Source organism: Mustela nivalis (genome assembly GCF_964662115.1).
Source record: "Mustela nivalis genome assembly, chromosome: 1".
In the NCBI taxonomy this organism is placed as follows: Eukaryota; Metazoa; Chordata; class Mammalia; order Carnivora; family Mustelidae; genus Mustela; species Mustela nivalis.
The window spans coordinates 197,502,284-197,521,796 of NC_139020.1; the positions used below are offsets into that span (position 1 = coordinate 197,502,284).

At 39.0% G+C, this 19,513-nt stretch overlaps 1 protein-coding gene across 12 annotated transcripts in view; it reads right to left on the reverse strand.

Annotated features, from left to right (window-relative positions):
* The window catches only part of IHO1 (interactor of HORMAD1 1), a 44,482-nt gene that overhangs the window by 23,387 nt on the left and 1,582 nt on the right, over positions 1–19,513 (reverse strand). For 3 of the 12 annotated variants that reach the window (XM_082704169.1, XM_082704161.1, XM_082704164.1), the window contains exons 1-6: positions 19,390–19,443; positions 15,124–15,199; positions 7,235–7,305; positions 5,245–5,293; positions 3,445–3,616; positions 1,193–1,356 (exon numbers count right to left, since the gene is read on the reverse strand). In XM_082704169.1, coding sequence (XP_082560295.1) covers positions 1,193–1,356; positions 3,445–3,616; positions 5,245–5,293; positions 7,235–7,280 — 431 coding nt within the window. In that variant the 5' untranslated portion in view covers positions 7,281–7,305; positions 15,124–15,199; positions 19,390–19,443. Of the gene's footprint in view, positions 1–1,192; positions 1,357–3,444; positions 3,617–5,244; positions 5,294–7,234; positions 7,306–15,123; positions 15,200–16,356; positions 16,425–18,750; positions 18,821–19,389; positions 19,444–19,513 lie in introns of those variants that run through there. The other 9 variants (XM_082704170.1, XM_082704165.1, XM_082704166.1 and 6 more) reach the window with 9 other exon arrangements.

Here is a 19,513-nt window from a genome sequence, read left to right on the forward strand (position 1 = left end):
AAATGAATATAAAACTAACAAATAAGGGGCGCCTGGGTGGCTCAGTGCGTTAAGCCGCTGCCTTCGGCTCAGGTCATGATCTCTGGGTGCTGGGATCGAGTCCCATACCGGGCTCTCTGCTCAGCAGGGAGCCTGCTTCCTCCTCTCTCTCTCTGCCTGCCTCTCTGCCTACTTGTGATCTCTCTCTGTCAAATAAATAAATAAAATCTTAAAAAAAAAAAAGAATCCCTTTTAAAAAAATAAATAAAACTAACAAATAAGACTGTGCATAAAATTTAGGGTGTATCTTAAAAAACACCAACATTGGGACGCCTGGGTGGCTCAGTTGGTTGGGCAGCTGCCTTCAGCTCAGGTCATGATCCCGGCATCCTGGGATCGAGTCCCGCATCAGGTTCCTTGCTCGGCAGGGAGCTTGCTTCTCCCTCTGCCTCTAGCCTGCCACTCTGTCTGCCTGTGCTTGCGCTCTGTATCTTTCTCTCTCTAACAATAAAAATCTTTAAAAAAAACAACACACCAACATTTTGGGGCACCTGCCTGGCTCAGTCAGTGGAGCATGTGACATACGACTCTTAATCTCGGGGTCATGGGTTTAAGCCCCACGCTGGGTGTAGAGATTACTTAAAAATAAAATCTAAAAAAAAAAAAACAAAACCCAACACTTCAAAGTGAGAAAATCAACCTGAATAGCTTGAATCAGCTTTTTAAAGATTTGATGTGCTGTGCTCACTTCGGCAGCACATATACTAAAATTGGAACCATACGGAGAAGATTAGCATAGTCCCTGCACAAGGATGACACGCAAATTTGTGAAGCATTACATATTTTAAAAAGAAAAAGAATTCGTGTACTATATTCTTAACACTAAAACAACTGTTATCTAATTTCCTAACTGGTGATCTGAAAAGAGAACAATTAAAAGGCAGAATTTTGGCAAAATAAACATAACATTTCTTGACTATTGTATTTCTCTAAGAAGTCCTTTAGCTTACTTTTTCAGAGGGCCAGAACTATGGCAGCCAAATTCAAGTCTGCCACAAGTCTCACTGACAAGTAAATAAATAAAGAGTAATTATTAGACGAGCTATAAAGACAAGAGTGTTATCATGATGAAATAGAATTATTTGACTATTAATATTCTATTTTCTGTTTCCCTCAAAAGAGATGTCTCATCCACTTGAAAGGTTTTGCATACCTGTCACATTTGTCTTTTGCCCTTTTCTTTTTCTCTTCAAACTGTTCCAACAGGCCCTTTGCTTTTCCAACTGACAAAGGTGGAGGAAATAAGCCTCTATCATTTGCATCTGCTCCAAACAGCGGGGGTTTTGTCTGGTACTTTGTGAAAATACTAGGTTCACTCTGTTAAATGAAAAAAAAAAAATCACAGCATTTCACATGTGAAAATATTTATAGCATTCATTATTTTCTACACAATGTAGTCACATTTAAGTGTAAACCACAATACTAAAAAACAAAATGGCATGTAGTATTTCCTTTTTATTTAATATATATTAGAAAATTACATTAAAATAAAGCAACTCTTTTTATTAATAAGGTTTCTGCCTTACCAGCCCAGAAATACCAAAAATATCAGCTGCGGGTGCCTGGGTAGCTCAGTCAGTTAAGCGTCTGCCTTTGGCTTAGGTCATGATCTCAGGGCTCTGGGATTGATTGAGTCCCATATCATTTCTGGCTCCCTGCTCAGCAAGAGTCCGCTTCTCCTCTCTCCCTCTGCCTGCCATTCCCCCTGCTTGTGCTCGCTCTCTCTCAAATAAACAAATAAAATCTTAAAAAATTAGGGGCACCTGGGTGGCTCAATGGGTTAAGCCACTGAGCTCTACCTTTGGCTCAGGTCATGATCTCAGGGTCCTGGGATCGAGCCCTGCATCGGGCTCTCTGCAGAAGGGAGCCTGCTTCTCCCTCTCTTTCTGCCTTCCTCTCTGCCTACTTGTGATCTCTGTCTGCCAAATAAATAAAATATTTTTTTAAAAAAAGTATACAGGGGCGCCTGGGTGGCTCAGTGGGTTAAGCCGCTGCCTTCGGTTCAGGTCATGATCTCAGGGTCCTGGGATCGAGTCCCGCATGGGGCTCTCTGCTCAGCAGGGAGCCTACTTCCTCCTCTCTCTCTGCCTGCCTCTCTGCCTACTTGTGATGTCTCTCTGTCAAATAAATAAATTAAAAAAAAAAAAAAGTATACAGGATGCCTGGCTGACTTAAGCTAGTAGAGCACATGATTCTTAATCTCAAGGTCATGAGTTCAAGCCCCATGTTGGGTATGGAGCCAACTTAAAAAAAAAAAAAACAATAAAAATAAAGTATCAGCTAAAATGGCTTAAAATCAGCTGTACAAATTTGAAGGCAATATCAGAATTCTTTACGCTATCTCTGAGATGATATGTTAAAGTTTATATAATAAGTTTAACTCAATTACTAGTTGAACTAGACTTGTTGGTAAGTTTGACATGGACTGGACAGTAGGCATGCTGGCATGTGGTGAGTCATTTTCTGCATTCTTAGGCAAAAATTACTCTGAAACATTCAGGGAGTACATTTCCTCCTTCATATCACTGGGTACCAATTTTTTTACTGAAATACTTATCTGAGAGAATACCCTATTATCTTAAAGCACTGACCTCATCTTATCCATGGAGTCTCTATTTGATTCAGTTAAGTCTATATATAAAGTTAAATCTAGTTTTAGACAAAAATAAATAAATATATAAAAATATTTCTGACCCAGGGCGCCTGGGTGGCTCAGTGGGTTAAGCCTCTGCCTTCGGCTCAGGTCATGATCTCAGGGTCCTGGGATTGAGCCCCACATTGGGCTCTCTGTTCAGCAGGGAGTCTGCTTCCCCCTCTTTCTCTGCCTGCCTCCCTGCCTACTTGTGATCTCTTTGTCAAATGAATAAAATCTTAAAAAAAATTATTCTGACCCATGAAAGAAGACACGTTGGTCTCAAAAAATTGAGGACTCAGGAGACTCTGTTCTTGATTCTGGCCCTTTTCCATTAACTAAGTTCTCAGAATCCTCATGTCCCTCTTCAAGGAGATAATGTAGCATAGTAGACTAAAATCCACAAAGCACCTAAAGTTTCTTAGAAAAAATGTCCACTTAAAATTTATGTTACTTTATTCCCATTTTCTAAAGCTCTTATCTCTTATGAAATTTTCATAAATAATAGTATGTCTTAGAAAATGTCATGCAATATTTCTCTCTCCCTGAGGGTCAAGGTACTGGCAATATTCTACAATATATGTATTTTTTCCATTTTAGACTACCAAGTCTATCAGACTACTGAGTTACCAATGAAGTATAAATCCATTTAGGAGAGTAACCTTAGAAATGTATAATTCTAAAATATAATCCAACATAATAAGTCTTCTTTATAGCTTATCTCCATGATGACTATGAAATTTGTGCAGAGAAATTCTGGAAATGAGACTCACGTCCAGAGAATTCTGTTGTGATTGTTTTGGATGTCTCACGTGGACACCATCCAAGGGTGCTGACAGAGTCTCTGAACTTTCTGGACAGAACTGGGATCCAAAGAGGAACTGGGAGTCACTGAGACTGGAGTAATCAGCCTGATTATTATTCCAGCTAGATGACTTAGTGGTCCTGAAATTAAGCAAGAAAAGAGAAGTATATCAAGTGGACAAACATTCTGAACAAATGAAATAATAATTCACAGCTATTCATTTCAGAATATTCTGGGGAGAGTACTAGTTTGTTCTGACCTCCTCGCCCCCTGAACACTCTCATTATTACCTATAAAGAATCATAAACAAATTCTGAAAGCCAGGCATTTTCATTATAGCAATTTGAGAACAATCAGATGGAAATTCAGACATTAAGGACTGACACCATGATTCCTTATACAACAGCACTGTGGGCTATAACACCTTTTGGGGGATCAAAGTTCCTGAAATCTTTAGGGATTAAAAGAACATTATCTTTTAAAAAGTTGAATCTGGGGGGCACTTGGGTGGCTCAGTCAGGTGAGCATCAAACTCTTGATATCAGCTCAGGTCATGATCTCAGGGTCATGGAATCGAGCCCTATATAGGGCTCTGTGCTGGCCATAGAGCCTGCTTGGGATTCTCTCCTTCTGCCCCTTCTTCCCACCCCCCATTCTCTCACTTACTATCTCTAAAAAAGAAAGTTGAATCTGTTAATCACTAAGGGAATAGATAAAAATATGGTATATGCATATAACTGATGCATTAGTCAGAAGCAGTAAAGTAGATTTACATATAACCACATGAATAAATCTCAAAAAATTTAGAGTGCAGAAAAAGTAAAAATTGAATGAACTCTGTATCATTTATATAACTTTTTATTCTTAAAGATTTTATTAAGGCAGAGGCTTTAAGCCATTGAGCCACCCAGTCACCCCTAACCATTTTTTAGAATACAAAGAACCCAGTGTTTTTTAATGAACAAGAAATCTGAACATTTCAGTAAACAAATATAAGACTAGTCAATATACAATAAATCGTTAGCTATTAGTATATTTTTAGTACTTTTTAGCTGTATTAAAACAGATCATTTTATCTATTTGTTTTTTCAGTGTTCCAAGATTGATTGTTTATGCACCACACCCAGTGCTCCATGCAATATATAACCTTTAAATCTACATCATACCACACCAAACAAGTATATAAGTGTGTGTGTAGAAGGTGAATTGGAACTCCCATTACTCTCCTAGAATGTGCCTACAGGGAAGGAAGGGAGCAGGATTATAGGGAGAGTAGGAGTCATAATATAAAAAACAAGACACCTTAGTTACAGACTGAATGTTTGTGTTCTCCAAAAATTCCTATGTTGGGCGCCTGGGTAGCTCAGTGGGTTAAGCTGCTGCCTTCGGCTCGGCTCATGGTCTCGGGGTCCTGGGATCAAGTCCCGCATCATGCTCTTTGCTCGGTGGGGAGCCTGCTTCTCTCTCTCTCTCTCTCTCTGCCTGCCTCTCTGTCTACTTGTGATCTCTCTCTGTCAAATAAATAAATAAAATCTGAAAAAAAAAATTCCTATGTTGAAGTCCTAATCCCTAACATGACAGTGTTTGGAAATGGGGCCTTTAGGAGGTAATTAGGGTTAAACAAGGTCCTGCGGGGGGAGTCTTCTTGACGGGATTAAGGTTCTTACAAGTAGAAACACTAGAGAGTTTGCCCTCCTTCTTTTTTTCTCCTCCACGTGAGGACACAGAGAGAAGACAGTTGTCAGCAAGCCAGGAAGGGAGCCCTCACCAGAAATGATCCAGCTGGCATATGATTCTAGGACTTCCAATCTCCAAAACTGAGAAAATAAAATTTCTATTGTTGAAGCCATCCAATTTAGGGTACTTTGTTTTGGCAACCCAGCAGACTAATTTAGGCCTCATCCAGACTGAAGAATACGATCAACTCAGATTTGTGCACAGAAGGATCCATTAAGCATTGTTTCTGAAACAAGGTGGTGTTCCCTTTCACACCTTTAGTGTCTTATTCTTGTACTTCCAGCTGTGGACTTCCAACTTGCTTCCCATGGATATCTACACATCTTTGTTAAAGGGAGAGTGATACTGATAATGATACAATCACACTTGAACACAGTGTACTGAGTCTATATCAGAGACAGCATAAAAGCAGGCAGACAAGTAAAATAGTCTTCAAGTTTTTATTTCAAAGAGATCTCAGTAAGAATTTGTTACTTAATGCTGTTGTGTGACCTGAAAAAAACACCCTTTTCATTACAACATACAAACACAAATCATTCCTTGTTTAAAAAGCTAAAGCTAGGGGCGCCTGGGTGGCTCAGTGGGTTGGGGCCTCTGCCTTTGCTCAGGTCATGATCCCAGGGTCCTGGGATGGAGCCCCGCATCGGGCTCTCTGCTCAGCATGGAGCCTGCTTCCTCCTCTCTCTGCCTGCCTCTCTGCCTACTTGTGATCTATGTCTGTCAAATAAATAAATAGAATCTTAAAAAAAAAAAAAAAAAAGCTAAAGCTAGGAGTGCCTGGGTGCTCACTTGGTTAAGCATCTAACTCTTGACTTTGGCTCAGGTCATAATCTCAGAGTGGTAAGACTGAGCCCTGAGTTGGGGCTCTGCTCTGGGCAGAGAGCCCACTTAAGATTGATTCTCTCTCTCGCTCTCCCTCTGCCCCTCCTACTGTCCTTGCTCTCTCTCCACCCCCCAAGAAATAAATAAGCCAAATCTAAAATAATTTGATAGCATATAACTACATATCCTAAGCCAAAGGAACCATCATATATTGATGCAAGACAAAAAGAAACTCTAATAGTTCAGCACAGGAAAGAGCAATTACTTCACTGATGGAACCATTTTCTAAGATTAGCGAAGGTAATGGGCTGCACACATATATTATAATATGGGTTGCATAATCATTGCTCAAAATAGCTTAAATAGCTCTCTGTGACTCCCCTGTTAGGTCAAGGAGAATAATTAGCTGGACTGGAAAAAAAAACCTGTGAGCTTATAGAAATATGTAGGATTTATATCTTAAAGCTATGATCTAGAATTTAACAAAGATTTTCCTTACTCTGTATCAACTGTAAGCATTTTTTTTTCTTTTTAAGAAGTAAAGAGCACAGTGCTCTAGGTTTTTATTGAATTAATAACTGTCTTCAGGAAGGTGTTAGGAAGAAAATAAACTATCCAATAATAAAACATACCAAAAGCAATTAGAAATCCCTTAATAAATATATACTACTTCTGGGGCACATTCACCAAGTTAGCAATGGCAGGCCCACTGCATGGCTGGCAGACACAAATGTAAATACTTCAGTGGAGTAGTGGAAGGGGCAATATCTCAGTGAGCCTTGTCAACAGCTGGCTCTTAACTCCACAGGACCTACATATGGTACCACACAATGTAATACGTACCTCAACATTGTCTTGATTTTGCTCCCTGCTGTTTCAATGTAATTGCTCCAACCAAAGTGAGTTTCTAGATGTTGGGCCATGTCTAATTCTCACAAGCCCCATAGTCTCTAGGCCCAGTGCTGGACACAGAGCCGCTGCTCAATTAACACACATAGTTGAATTTATATTGTTTTTATAATCAGAAAATTAGCAAAAGGAAAAAGACAAGGATGGGAGTGCAGTGAAAGGAAGGAAGGAGAAGGGGAAGAAGCTATAGAAGTAACTCAGTTACTAATTAATAGGTAGGGAAGGGTTTTCTATGAAAACAATACAACTCTAAGATCCTCCGTATCAGAGTATATAACCCGAAAACTTACCCAGAGCCTGAGGGAATACTGAGCATCTCTTTGATATTCCAGACATTAAAATTCATTTCTTATGGTTAACCCTATTAAAAAGAGAGGAATATTAATTTAAAAGTTTAAGATAGTGTAACTTTCCCCCAAAGATTACTTTACTGGTAACAACTATATGTAGATAAGGACATTTCAGCAACTATATTCCCATCCATTTGGTGAAAACTCCCATTATGTGTGTCAGAAACAGGTATTTTCAGGGCACCTGGCTGGCTCAGTCAGTGGAGCGTGTAACTCTTGATCTTGGGGGTTATGAGTTTGAGCCCTGTGTTGAGTGTACAGATTACTTAAAAATAAAATCTTTTAAAAAAGAAAATAGGTATTTTCTGTTATTAAATTGCATACAAACTCCCTCCTTCTTAACACCAGGGAGAGCCTAGTCATCTGTGAAACAGTAAATTTGCATTCCATCTTGTTCTCTTGTCCTTTTCTCTTGCCATCCTATTCTATTAATACTCTGCTTTTAGGAAAAGACCAATAGACTTTATTTTTCATTGTCTGATACAATGAATGACTCAATCTATAACCTCTCCCAAAAAGACTAGTTCTCCCCAGATCAGAGGATATGGGAATGCCAAGAGTACTGCGGAATTTGGGCAGTAAAGAAGCTTGATGAAGAGTGAGTGCTTTGGGCAAAGTGTTTTCCCACACCTCTTATGAGCATACCTCTTATTGCCTACTGTGCTCATTGCCAACCCAACACATTCATTATTCATTATACATTCATTATTATGATCATAGAGCCTGGATTTTATGAAACAAGCCCAATTTCTAAATTTTGTTTCCCTGTTGTCACATACATTCATAATTATCAGATTATATAATACCACTGAGAGCATCAGAAAATGAATCCCACACAAATGGTAGGCATATGTGACCAACATCAAATACTTTCCCAACAGAGATCAAGATAAACCGAAACACAAGTTCTGAATAAATATGGACATTTTAGTACATTTTTCATAAAATTTAACCTTGTTTAGATAAATCTGTTATGTTGAAGTTTTCTAATTTTTTAGAAAAAATAGATGGAGTGTTTATAACCACTTGTTTTGCAAGAATATTAAGCATAGATCACAGGGATCAAGGGGTGAAAGGTATTATCATTTACATAACCCTCCTATGTGTTGGGCACAGTGCTAGATATGTTGCAGGATACAAGGTCAATGATTTTGTGAGGCAGGTGTTGCTATCCTCACTTAAAAGTTTGTAAGGACGCACATGGACTAAATAATTAGTTCAAGTTCTATCCAGATTTGGAGGCAAATATGTTCTATACTATGTCAACCCATTACCAAAGGCCATGCATTCTGTCCTCTCATTTCTCAACACTGGTTCTATCTTAAATACGTTCTAGAACCAAGAAACTTTGTGTTTCTCCCTTTATGAGCAGCTTGGTAATGACTTGAAAGGATATGACTTTAGAGGAACAAGATCAAGGTTCAGATCCTGACACCTGCATTTATACTGTGAACTTGGGCAAATTAGTTGACCTGTTTTTTGGGTTTTTTCTTTTTTAAGATTTTATGTGGGACTCAAATTTGTAAACCTGAGATCAAGAGTCACATGCTCTACCAACTGATCCAGACAGGCACCCCAAATTAGTTAACTTCTTTGAATCCCAGTTTCCTCATCAGTTAAATAAAGACAACACACCTATCTTTAAAAGTAGAGATCGGGATTCAAGAACATATATCCAGTGCCTGGATATGGATACTGGTACTTTTCAGGGGCTTCTTAATTACCTCCTCAGAGACTGTGGCTTCACTATTTTAAAACAAATCTATGGTCTCCTGGAGACTTCGACATTCACCTACTCTCAGTTCAAAGGACTCTCATATGTAACACACTAAGTCTCTCACACTCACTTAACTGAGAAGAATAAAGTTGCTGCAAGGTTGGGACTACATACCAGAGTTAATTATTTTGTCTCAGCACTCCTGAACACAGTTTAGACTGTATAGAATACCTTCAAAGAAGTTCAGTGTAATATTAATATCCATGATACAAATAAATTAATATTTCATTGAGATGAAAAATGAAGAAAATTCATTTTAAAAACTGGCAATATTGTCCAGGCATGTTCATAAGTGAATTTTACTAAATATTTAAGAAAGAAAGTATGCCATTTCTCTAAAATCTCATCCTAATACCAAACGAGACAAAGACACTGTAAAAAAAGAAAACCACAGACCAAGACCTCTCATGAACATGGGTGCAAAATCCTCAACAAAATATTAGCAAATTTAATGCAACAATATATGAAAAGAATTATATATAACCAAGTGATAATTATTCTAGACGTGCAAAGCTATTTCAACATTTGAAAATCAAATAACGTAAACTGTCACAGACCAGAGAAGAAAAATCATATGATCATATAAATGGGTATTAAAAAAACATTTGGGGTGCTTGGGTCACTCAGTTGGTTGAGTGTCCGACTCTTGATCTCAACTCAGGTCTTGATCTCAAGGTCCTGAGTTTAGGTTCTATGTTGGACTCCATGCCAGGAGTGGAGCCTAATAAAAAATGAATTTTTTTAAAAAGCATTTAACAAAATCCAACACCCACTCATGAGAAAAACTCTCAGCAAAATAGGAAATAGAGGGGAACTTCCTCAACTTGATAGAAAACATCTACACAAAATTCCAAAGCTAACATCATACTTAATTATGAAAATCTAAGTTTTCCCTCTTAAGATCAGGGACAAGGCAAGTATTCCCCCTCCTCTCTCAGTACAACATTGTACTAGAAGTTCTAAATAATGAACTAAAACAATAAAAGGAAATAAAAGGTATATAGATTGGAAAAGAAAAAGTAAAACTATCTTTGTTCAAGACCACATGACTTTCTATGGAGGAAATTCAAAAGAAGTAACAAAACAACTCCTGGAAAAAAGAAGTAATTATACCAGTGTTGCAAGATAAAGATTAATACACAAAAGTTAATCCCTTTCCTAAATACCAGGCAGTGAACAAATGAATTTGAAATTAAGCACAAAATACCATTTATATTAGCAACCCTAAAATTCCAAGTATAAATCTAACAAAATATGTATAAGATCTATATGAAGAAAACCCCAAAATTCTGATGAAAGATATCAAAGAAGAATGAAATAAGTGGAGAGATATTCATGTTCATGGACAAGAAGACTCAATATTGTCAAGACATCAGTTCTTTCCAACTTGATCTATATATTCAATGCACTCTCAATAAAAATTTGAGCAAGTTATCTTGTGGATATTGACAAACTGATTCTAAAGTTTATATGGAGGGTGCCTGGGTGGCTCAGTGGATTAAGCCTCTGCCTTCGAATCAGGTCATGATCTCAGGCTCCTGGGATTGAGCCCCGCATTGGGCTCTCTGCTCAGTGGGGTGTCTGCTTCCCCCTTTCTCTGCCTGCTGCTCTGACTACTTGTGATCTCTGTCAGGTGAATAAATAAAATCTTTTTTAAAAAATAAAAAATAAATAAATTTATATGGAGAGGCAAAAGATCCAGAATAGCCAACACAATATTAAGGGAGAAGAACAAAGTCAGAGAATTGACACTATCCAACTTCAAGATTTACTATAAAGCTAACTAATCAAAATAGTGTGGTACTGGCAAAGGAACAGACTAACAGACCAATGAAATAGGATAGAGTGCTCAGAAATAGATTCACTCAGGGGCACCTGGGTGGCTCAGTGGGTTAAGCCTCTGCCTTCAGCTCAGGTCATGATCCCAGGGTCCTGGGATCGAGCCCCGCATCGGGCTCTCTGCTCAGCAGGGAGCCTGCTTCCTCCTCTCTCTCTGCCTACTTGTGATCTCCGCCTGCCTCTCTGCCTACTTGTGATCTGTCAAATAAATAAATAAAATCTTAAAAAAAAAACTTCTTATAAAAAAAAAAGAAAGAAATAGATTCACTCAAATACAGTCAACTGATCTTTGACAAGGGAGCAAAGTCAATAAAATGAAGAAAACATACTCTTTTTTTTTTTTTTTTCATCTTTGGCAGCAGAGTGGGTAGGAGAAGAATCAATGAAAACATACTCTTTTAAACAAATTGTGCTGGAACATCTGGAGATCCACATGCAAAGAAAACTTAGACAGACCTTACACCTTTCACAAAAAATTAATTCAAAATGAATCATAGACCTAAATGTAAAATTCAAAGCTATTAAAAAAAACTCTTAGAAAATAAGATAGGAGAAAATCTAGATGACCCCTGTATTTGCCAATGACTTTGTAAATTCAACACTAAAGACTTGATCCATGAATGAAATAATTAATAAGCTGGACTTCCCTAAAATTAAAAACTTCTGCTCTGTGAAAAACATGGTCAAGAAAGTGAGAAGCCACATACTGGGAGAAAATATTTGCAAAAGACATCTGAAAAAGGTATCCAAAATATCCAAAATATACAAAGAACCCTTTTAGAAAAATATATTTATTTTTTTAAGTAATCTCTATATCCAATATGGGGTTTGAACTCATGACCCTGAGATTAGGAGTCACATGCTCCACTGACTGAGTCAGCCAGTTGTCCCAAATATACAAAGAACTCTTAAAACTCAATAATAAAACAAACAACTCAACATATATCCATGGAATAGAAAAGAGAGCCAGAAATTAACCCATGCATAATAGGGTTGACTAACTTATGACAAAGGAGCCAAGAATATATATTAGGGAAAGGAAATTCTCTTTAATAAATAGTGCTGGGAAAACTGGACAGCCATGTACCAAAGAATGAAACTGGACCCTTGTCTTACATCACATACAAAATCAACTCAAAATCAATTAAAAATTTAAGGTTAAGACCTGAAACAGTTAAATTCCTATAGGAAAACATAGGGGGTAAGCTTCTTGACATCAGTCTTGGCAATGATTTTTTGGACTTGACACAAAAAGCAAAAGCAACAAAACCAAAAATAAACAAGTGAGACCACATCAAACTGAAAAGCTTCTACACAGCAAAGGAAACCATCAATAAAATGAAGAGGCAACCTGTGGAATGGGAGAAAACATTTGTAAACCATATATCTGATAAAGGGTTAATACCCGAAATATATAAAGGACTTCCACAACTCATAGGGGAAAAAAAAAAAAACCCAAACAAAGCAATTAATAAATGGTCAGAGGAACTGAATAGACATTTTTCCAAAGAAGATACACAAATGGCCTAAGGTACAGAAAAGGTGTTCAACATCACTATTCATCAGGGAAATGCAAATCAAAACCACACTGAGATATCATCTCACATTTGTCAGGATGGCCATCATCAAAATAACAAGAGATAAATATTGGTGAAAATGTGGAGAAGAGGGAAACTGCATTGTTGGTGGCAATATAAATTGGTGCAGCCACTATAAAAAATAGTATGGTGTTTCCTCAAGAAATTAAAAACAGAATGACCATATATAATCCAGCAAACCTACTTCTGGGTATATATCCAAAGGAAATGAAAACAGGATATCAGAGAGACATCTGCACTCCATGTTCACTGCAGCATTATTCACATAGTCAACATACAGAAACAAACTAAGGGTCTCTCAATGGATGAATGGATAAAGTATGGTACAGGTACACACACACACACACAGAGGAATATTATTCAGCCATGAGAAATAAAGAAATTCTGCTACTTGTGACAATAAATTCCACGGTTCCATGGATGGAACCCAAGGGCCTTATGCTAAGTGAAATAAGCCAGACAGAGAAGACAAATATTGCATGGTTTTACATACATGCAGAATCTTAAAAAGAAAAAGGAAAAAAAGTCAAACTTATAGAAACAGAGAGTAGAAAAGTGGTTGCCAAAGGCTAGAGGGTGGGGGAAAGCAAGAGACACTCATAAAAAGGGTACAAGTTTTTAGCTGTAAGATGAATAAGGTCTGAGAACCTAATGAATAATGTGGTGAGTATAGTTGATAATGCTGTATTGTATAACTGGAATTTGCTGAGAGAGTAGAACTTAAGTGGTTTCACCAAATAAATACAGACATACATATATTAAAAAAAAAGTGATCTACGAGGTGATGAATGTAGTAATTAATTAGATGGGTGAGATCCTTTCACAATGTCAAATCATCATGATGTACACTTTAAATATATTACAGTTTTATTAGTCAATTATATCACCTGAAGGTGAAAAAAAACCCACCCCAAAACCTAACAAGAAATGCCCAAAACCTATGTGAAGAAAGTTATAAACCATTCCTATATAATGGGAAAGATATGTCCTGTTCATTGATAGAATCAACATCACAAAGATGTTAAATCTATCTAGGTTAATTTATAACTTTGAAATGTCCCAATAAAAATACCATCATTTTTTTTCTACAGGGAGAAAACTGATTATAATGCTCATTTAGAAATGAAAACAAGCAAAACCAGCCAGGAAAATTCTAAAATAGAAAGAGAAGAAAGAGAAGGAGGGAAAAAAAAGAAGGGGTGGGGTAAGCCAGCCCTACCAGGTATTAAAAACATATTATAAAGCTTCTACAATTTTACAGCATTATAGTAGCATATGATTAGATAGCCAAGCCAGAATAGATTATAACAATAGATCTAATTGAAAGTGGAAATGTATACGACCATATGATAAAAATAGCATCTCAAATATATTGAGGAAAGACATTTAAAAAAAGTAGAGTTGAAGGGCTCCTAGATGGCTCAGTGGGTTAAGCCTCTGCCTTCCGCTCAGGTCCTGGTCTCAGGGTCCTGGGATTGAGCCCTGCATTGAGCTCTCTGCTCAGCAGGGAGCCTGCTTCCCCCACCAACCCCAGCTGCCTCTCTTCCTACTTGTGATCTCTGTCAAATAAATAAAATCTTTTTTTTTTTTTTTAAGTAGAGTTGAGGAGTGCCTGGGTGGCTCAGTCAGTTAATTGTCTGACTGATGTTTTTGGCTCAGGTCATAATCTCGGGGTTCTGAGATTGAGCCCTGAGTAGGGCTCTGCATTCAGCATGAAGTCTGCTTGTCCCTCTCCTTCTTCTTCTCCCCTAGCACTCTCTCACATAATTAAAAATCCTTTTTTTAAAAATAGTGTTAATGGAATAGTTATATGAAAAAAGATTAAGACTGAATCTAGTCCTTTCACCATACACAACAAAATATCCAGATGGATCAGAGATCCTAAAAAATAAAATCATAAAAGCACTGAGGCTGGGAAGGGGTGGGGAGGCTGATAAATTCCTCATCAACCTGTTTGTGGGGAAAACTTTGATTCAAAATCCAAAAGTAATAAAATACCTATAAACCTGACTACATCAAGTTTTTTAAAAAGATTTATTTGAGAGAGTGATTGAGTGGGAGGGAGAGGGAGAGAGGATCTGAAGCAACTCCACACTGAGTGCAGAGCTGGACATGGGGCTTGATCCCTAATCTGAAAGATCATGACCTGAGCTGAAATCAAGATCCAGGGGCTTAACAGACTGAGCCACCCAGCACCCTGACTACATAAAATTTTTAAACGAACATTGGCTCAGATGGTTAAGTGTCTACCTTCAGCTCAGGTCATGATCTTTGGGTCCTGGTTGAGCACTGCCTCAGGCTCCCTGCCTAAGACATATGCGCCAATAATTCACACCCAGCTTTTGGTATTGAAATACCATTCACCACTGAAAGGAACCAGGTCTGGGGCAGGAAATGTGCAAGATGAGTCTTGGACATCTTGTTGTCCCAGAGAATAAGGAAGTTATCAGACTACCAGGACAAAAGACATCTGAAGAGCTAACTTAAAGGGTCTTCCTCTGTTAGATATATAATTACATTTTTTAAAAAACACCCATCAGTCACTTTGGAGGCTAGGCAACCAAGTTATTTTGAAAACTGGTAGGATAGGCAAAAGAATCAATCTTTTATCTTACTTTTCTAGAATAGATGTACCTCAAAATAACCAACATATAGATGGTAAGAAAGTTCTTCTTTATAGAGGTATTCCAGCTAATAAACATGGAATGAATGCTAGCATTAGATTATCATCATTTTGGAAGTCCAATGAAAATAATGAATCTAGGCAATGATCATCAATGGCTGCTAAAAAACCATGAGGTAAAAGGCTGATGAGGGGGCGCCTGGGTGGCTCAGTGGGTTGAGCCTCTGCTTTCAGCTCAGGTCATGATCTCAGTGTCTTGGGATCAAGCCCTGCATCGGGCTCTCTGCTCAGCAGGAAGCCTGCTTCCCCCTCTCTCTCTGCCTGCCTCTCTGCCTACCTCTGATGTTTCTGTCAAATAAATAAAATCTTTAAAAAAAAAAAAAAGGCTGATGAGGAACTTTATAATGAATAGATGAGGCTTAAAACACCTAAACCTCTCAACTGATCTTTTCATCATGAAGAAAGATGCCAGCCCTAGTAAGAACCCCTTGTTGCAGTTCAACAGGGCTGCATTGCCAATGCCAAGCATTACCAAAGAAGCAAGCATACTTGCTAAAAATATTGAGACAATCTTGTTAAGCTTCTAGATCTAAGGACCAGTTTACAGAAAATATAGGGGTTAAATGGAACCAGAGGAATATAATCAGCAAAATCCAGAGTGGTTAATTCTATAGTTTAAATGACTATATTCTTTTAAAGCATAAAAGGCAAGGGGCGCCTGTGCGGCTCAGCTGGTTAAGCGTCTGACTCTTGGTTTCAGCTCAGGTCATGATCTCATGGGTCGTGAGACCAAGACTCCAGTCAGGCTCTGTGCTCAGCGTGGAGTCAGCTTGAAATTCTCTCTTCCTCTCCCTCTGTCCCTCCTGCTCATGCGCACTCTCTCTCTCTAAAATAAATAAATATTTAAAATAATCTAATGTTTGTGCTTTGCTTTAAAATAATGTAGATAGATTGGGGGACCTGGCGAAGGTTACAGACTGCCCTAGGTTATTTGGTAAAACTAGGTGATGGGTAGGTACACTGGAGTTCATTCATCCAATGATTTCTACTTCTATATGCTTGAAATTTTCCACACTAAAAAATTAATAAGTAAATGGATAAAAATACCTTGTATTAGCTAAAAATTCCCAAAGATGTTACCTCCAACCCAGACCCCTCTTCTGAAATTTACACTCCCATATTCAATTGCTGACCTGACAACTCTACCTCGGTGACTAATATATACCTTAAACTCAACATGTCCAAAACCAAGATCATCTTCTTTCCCCCAAACATTTTCCATCTTAGTCTTCCTATTCCAGTTAATGGCAACTACATCTTTCTGGTTGCATGGGCCAAAAATCTAAGAGTCCTCTTGACTCTCTTCTCACATTCAATCTGTCAGGAAATACTATGGTTAATTCCTTCAAAACATCCAGAATCGGTCCACTTCTCATTCCTTCCACTATAGGTTTACCAGATAAAATATAGGATATCCAGTTAAATTTGAATTTCCCAAATATTGCATGGAACACACTTGTACTAAATAAATGTGTGTGTGTGTGTGTGTGTGTGTGTGTGTGTATGTGTGTGTAGTTTACCTGAAATTTAACTTTAACTGGATGTCCTATATTTTTATTTGCTAAATGTGACAACACTACTCTATTACCACCAGCTTGATTACTGGAATGGCCTCCAAACTGATCTCCCTGATTTTACCTTTGTCCCCACTTTATAGACTCTTCTTTATGAAGCAGAGTTCAAGCATTAAGTCAGATCATATTATCCCTTTGCTTCTACCCTATTCAAATACAAGCTGAAGTTCTCAAGATTATCTTCAGTGTCTCCCATCTCCCCTTAGCCTTGCTTCTTATCTACACCCCATTCCACACCTCTGATGGGGCTCCTCAGCTCCTCACTATATTGTTCTCCCTTGCTGGGCACACAACCAGTTTCAAGTCCCTTTCCCATATTGTTTCCTCTACTTGGTTCACTCTTCCCTCAGAAACAGCGTAATAGGCGAAACCACCTTCACCACCTCCAGGTGTTCCCTTAAATTATCTATTCAAAATTGTACACCTCAATATTTACTGTTTCTCCCTTGCTTTTTGTCCACAGCACACCATTATTCTAATAATGATATATCTTATTAATTTATCTTGTTTTGTCTACTGCAGCATGCACAACCAAGCCTACTATAATGTCAAGACCTTTGATGATAGGAATTTTTGTGTGTTCTGTTCCCTACTATACCCTCAAAATCTAGGCACAAATATTTGTGCCAGGCACAAATAGAAAATATTTACTGTTAAACGAGTTTTTAAAAAATGAGAACTAGGGATGCCTGGATAGCTCAGTCAGTTAAGCCTCTGCCTTTGGCTCAGGTCACGATATCTGGGTCCTGGGATCCAGCCCTGCTTATGGCCCCCTGCTCAACATCTGCTTCTCCTTCTCCCTCTGCTACTCTCCTCTGCTTATTCTTTCTCTCTCTCAAATAAATCTTTTAAAAAATGAGAGCTAAATTAGGACAAGAGAGCAAAACTTTACAAGTATCCACAAACTGAAAAATACATATGATTTGTTTTCGATTATTACATTTCATTCAAATCCCTAGATCACCACAGACTTATTACATATTTTAATAAAGGGGAAGAATTTAAGTAAATATAAACTCTTATGTTTACTCTTATGTTAATTTTTTTCCTCTCCACACTTGTGAAAATTCCTCCTTCTAGAGTCTAGATTTAGAATCTGATCTGATAATTTCATACACATCACTACAAGACCATTATTCAAGACCATTATTACTACATCTAGAAGATACATCCTCTATCATCTTCAATTTCTGTTTATGCTGAGAGAGGAGAATAATTTATGCAGTATATGCCTTGGGGTTTAGAATAACTACATTGGGGGTTCCAAACCTAACTTGCTCTTAAGAGTTTTCATAAATGTGGAAAAATTCCATGGTTGCTCCCCTGACTATGACTAAGGACCACATGGGGCTTGATTTGCTCAGCCTCAAGTTTATTTGTTCTCTGTGCACTTACTCATCACCTACTACTGATATAGACTTTTAAATTCCCAGAGGGCAGAAATCCCCTCTGCCTAAACCTGTCCTTATAGATGCTAGTAAGGAAGAGGTAGTCATGCTTAGGTAGGACACTAGTTAAATGAAAACTGAGATGCACATATTACAAACTTTCAAGGGGCAGGGTTCTTCCTTCTCTAATCCCCCAGTCCAATTAGAAGAAGCATAAAAGCAGAGAAAAGGTGGGGGGGGGTACATGGGTGGCTCAGTCGGTTGAGGGTGAGAGCCTTGGTTTTGGTTTGGGGGGGTGATCTCATGGATCCTGGCGCAGAGTCCCTGGCCTCCGCGCTCAATGGGGAATTTGGGGATTTTCTCCCTCTGCCCTCCCCCCAACATCACCAAAATAAGTAAATTTTTAAAAGGGGGGTGCAGAGGAAAGGCTAAAGTGCATGCAAGGAATTCGACTGTCTCCACAGGGAGCCCTGCCAAGGTGGTAGGCAGGAGAGGAAAAACCGGACTTAAGAGAATATCCTACGGATCTCAGAGAGCACCCCTCACCCTGTGTTCAACACAAAATCCTAAAGCCACAGTGTGAGGTACTCTACGTGCCTCTGGCTCTGGCTCCTCTGGCTCCTCCACTAGGTCGCAGAAAAAAACCAGTTCTGTCCCTCAGACTCTGCGGCCCCGCAGGCCTTCAGAAGACCCGCTTCAACCTCACACAGCCATTCTCTCATCTTCATCTCTTTTCAACCAGGAGACATGTTCTGGACTCCTAGACTAAATCATTTCAGGGTCCTTTCCAGAGACCGCCAAGGGATACTGCATAACAATAAAGGCAAACCCCAGTCGGTTTCCCTGGATTCCTGTTCACCCCGACTTTCTGAGCCAATTCTCTTCTTTGAGTCTCCTAATCCCGGACTCGGGATGAGAGGCTGTGGAACCCTGCGAATCTGACAAACACAGCTCTCCAAGGACAAACACAGAAAGTAAGTCTCCCTGAACACCCAGAGCGGTCTTTCGTCACAGGGAGAGAATGACAGGCTAGGAACTCCAGCACAAGGATCAAGTGGACAAGCCAGCGTCCCAAGAAACTCCTCGAGGCCCCCGGAAATCCCGAACCTATAGTAAAGCCCCATAAGGTTCCCCAACCACCCCCCACCTTCACCCCACCCTCCCCTCCCTGCTGTCTCTAACCAAACCCCTCCCGCCTCAACCTCTGTGGGCCGTCGCGCGCCGCAAGCACCCCACCTGGGGCGTCTCTGATCTCGCCTCGAGGCCAGTCCCGCCGATGTCGCCTGAGCATGCGTGATCCCGCCCCCAGGGCCTGATCTCACCAATGAGGGTTAGGCCCCGCCTCTGGGCCCGCCCCCTC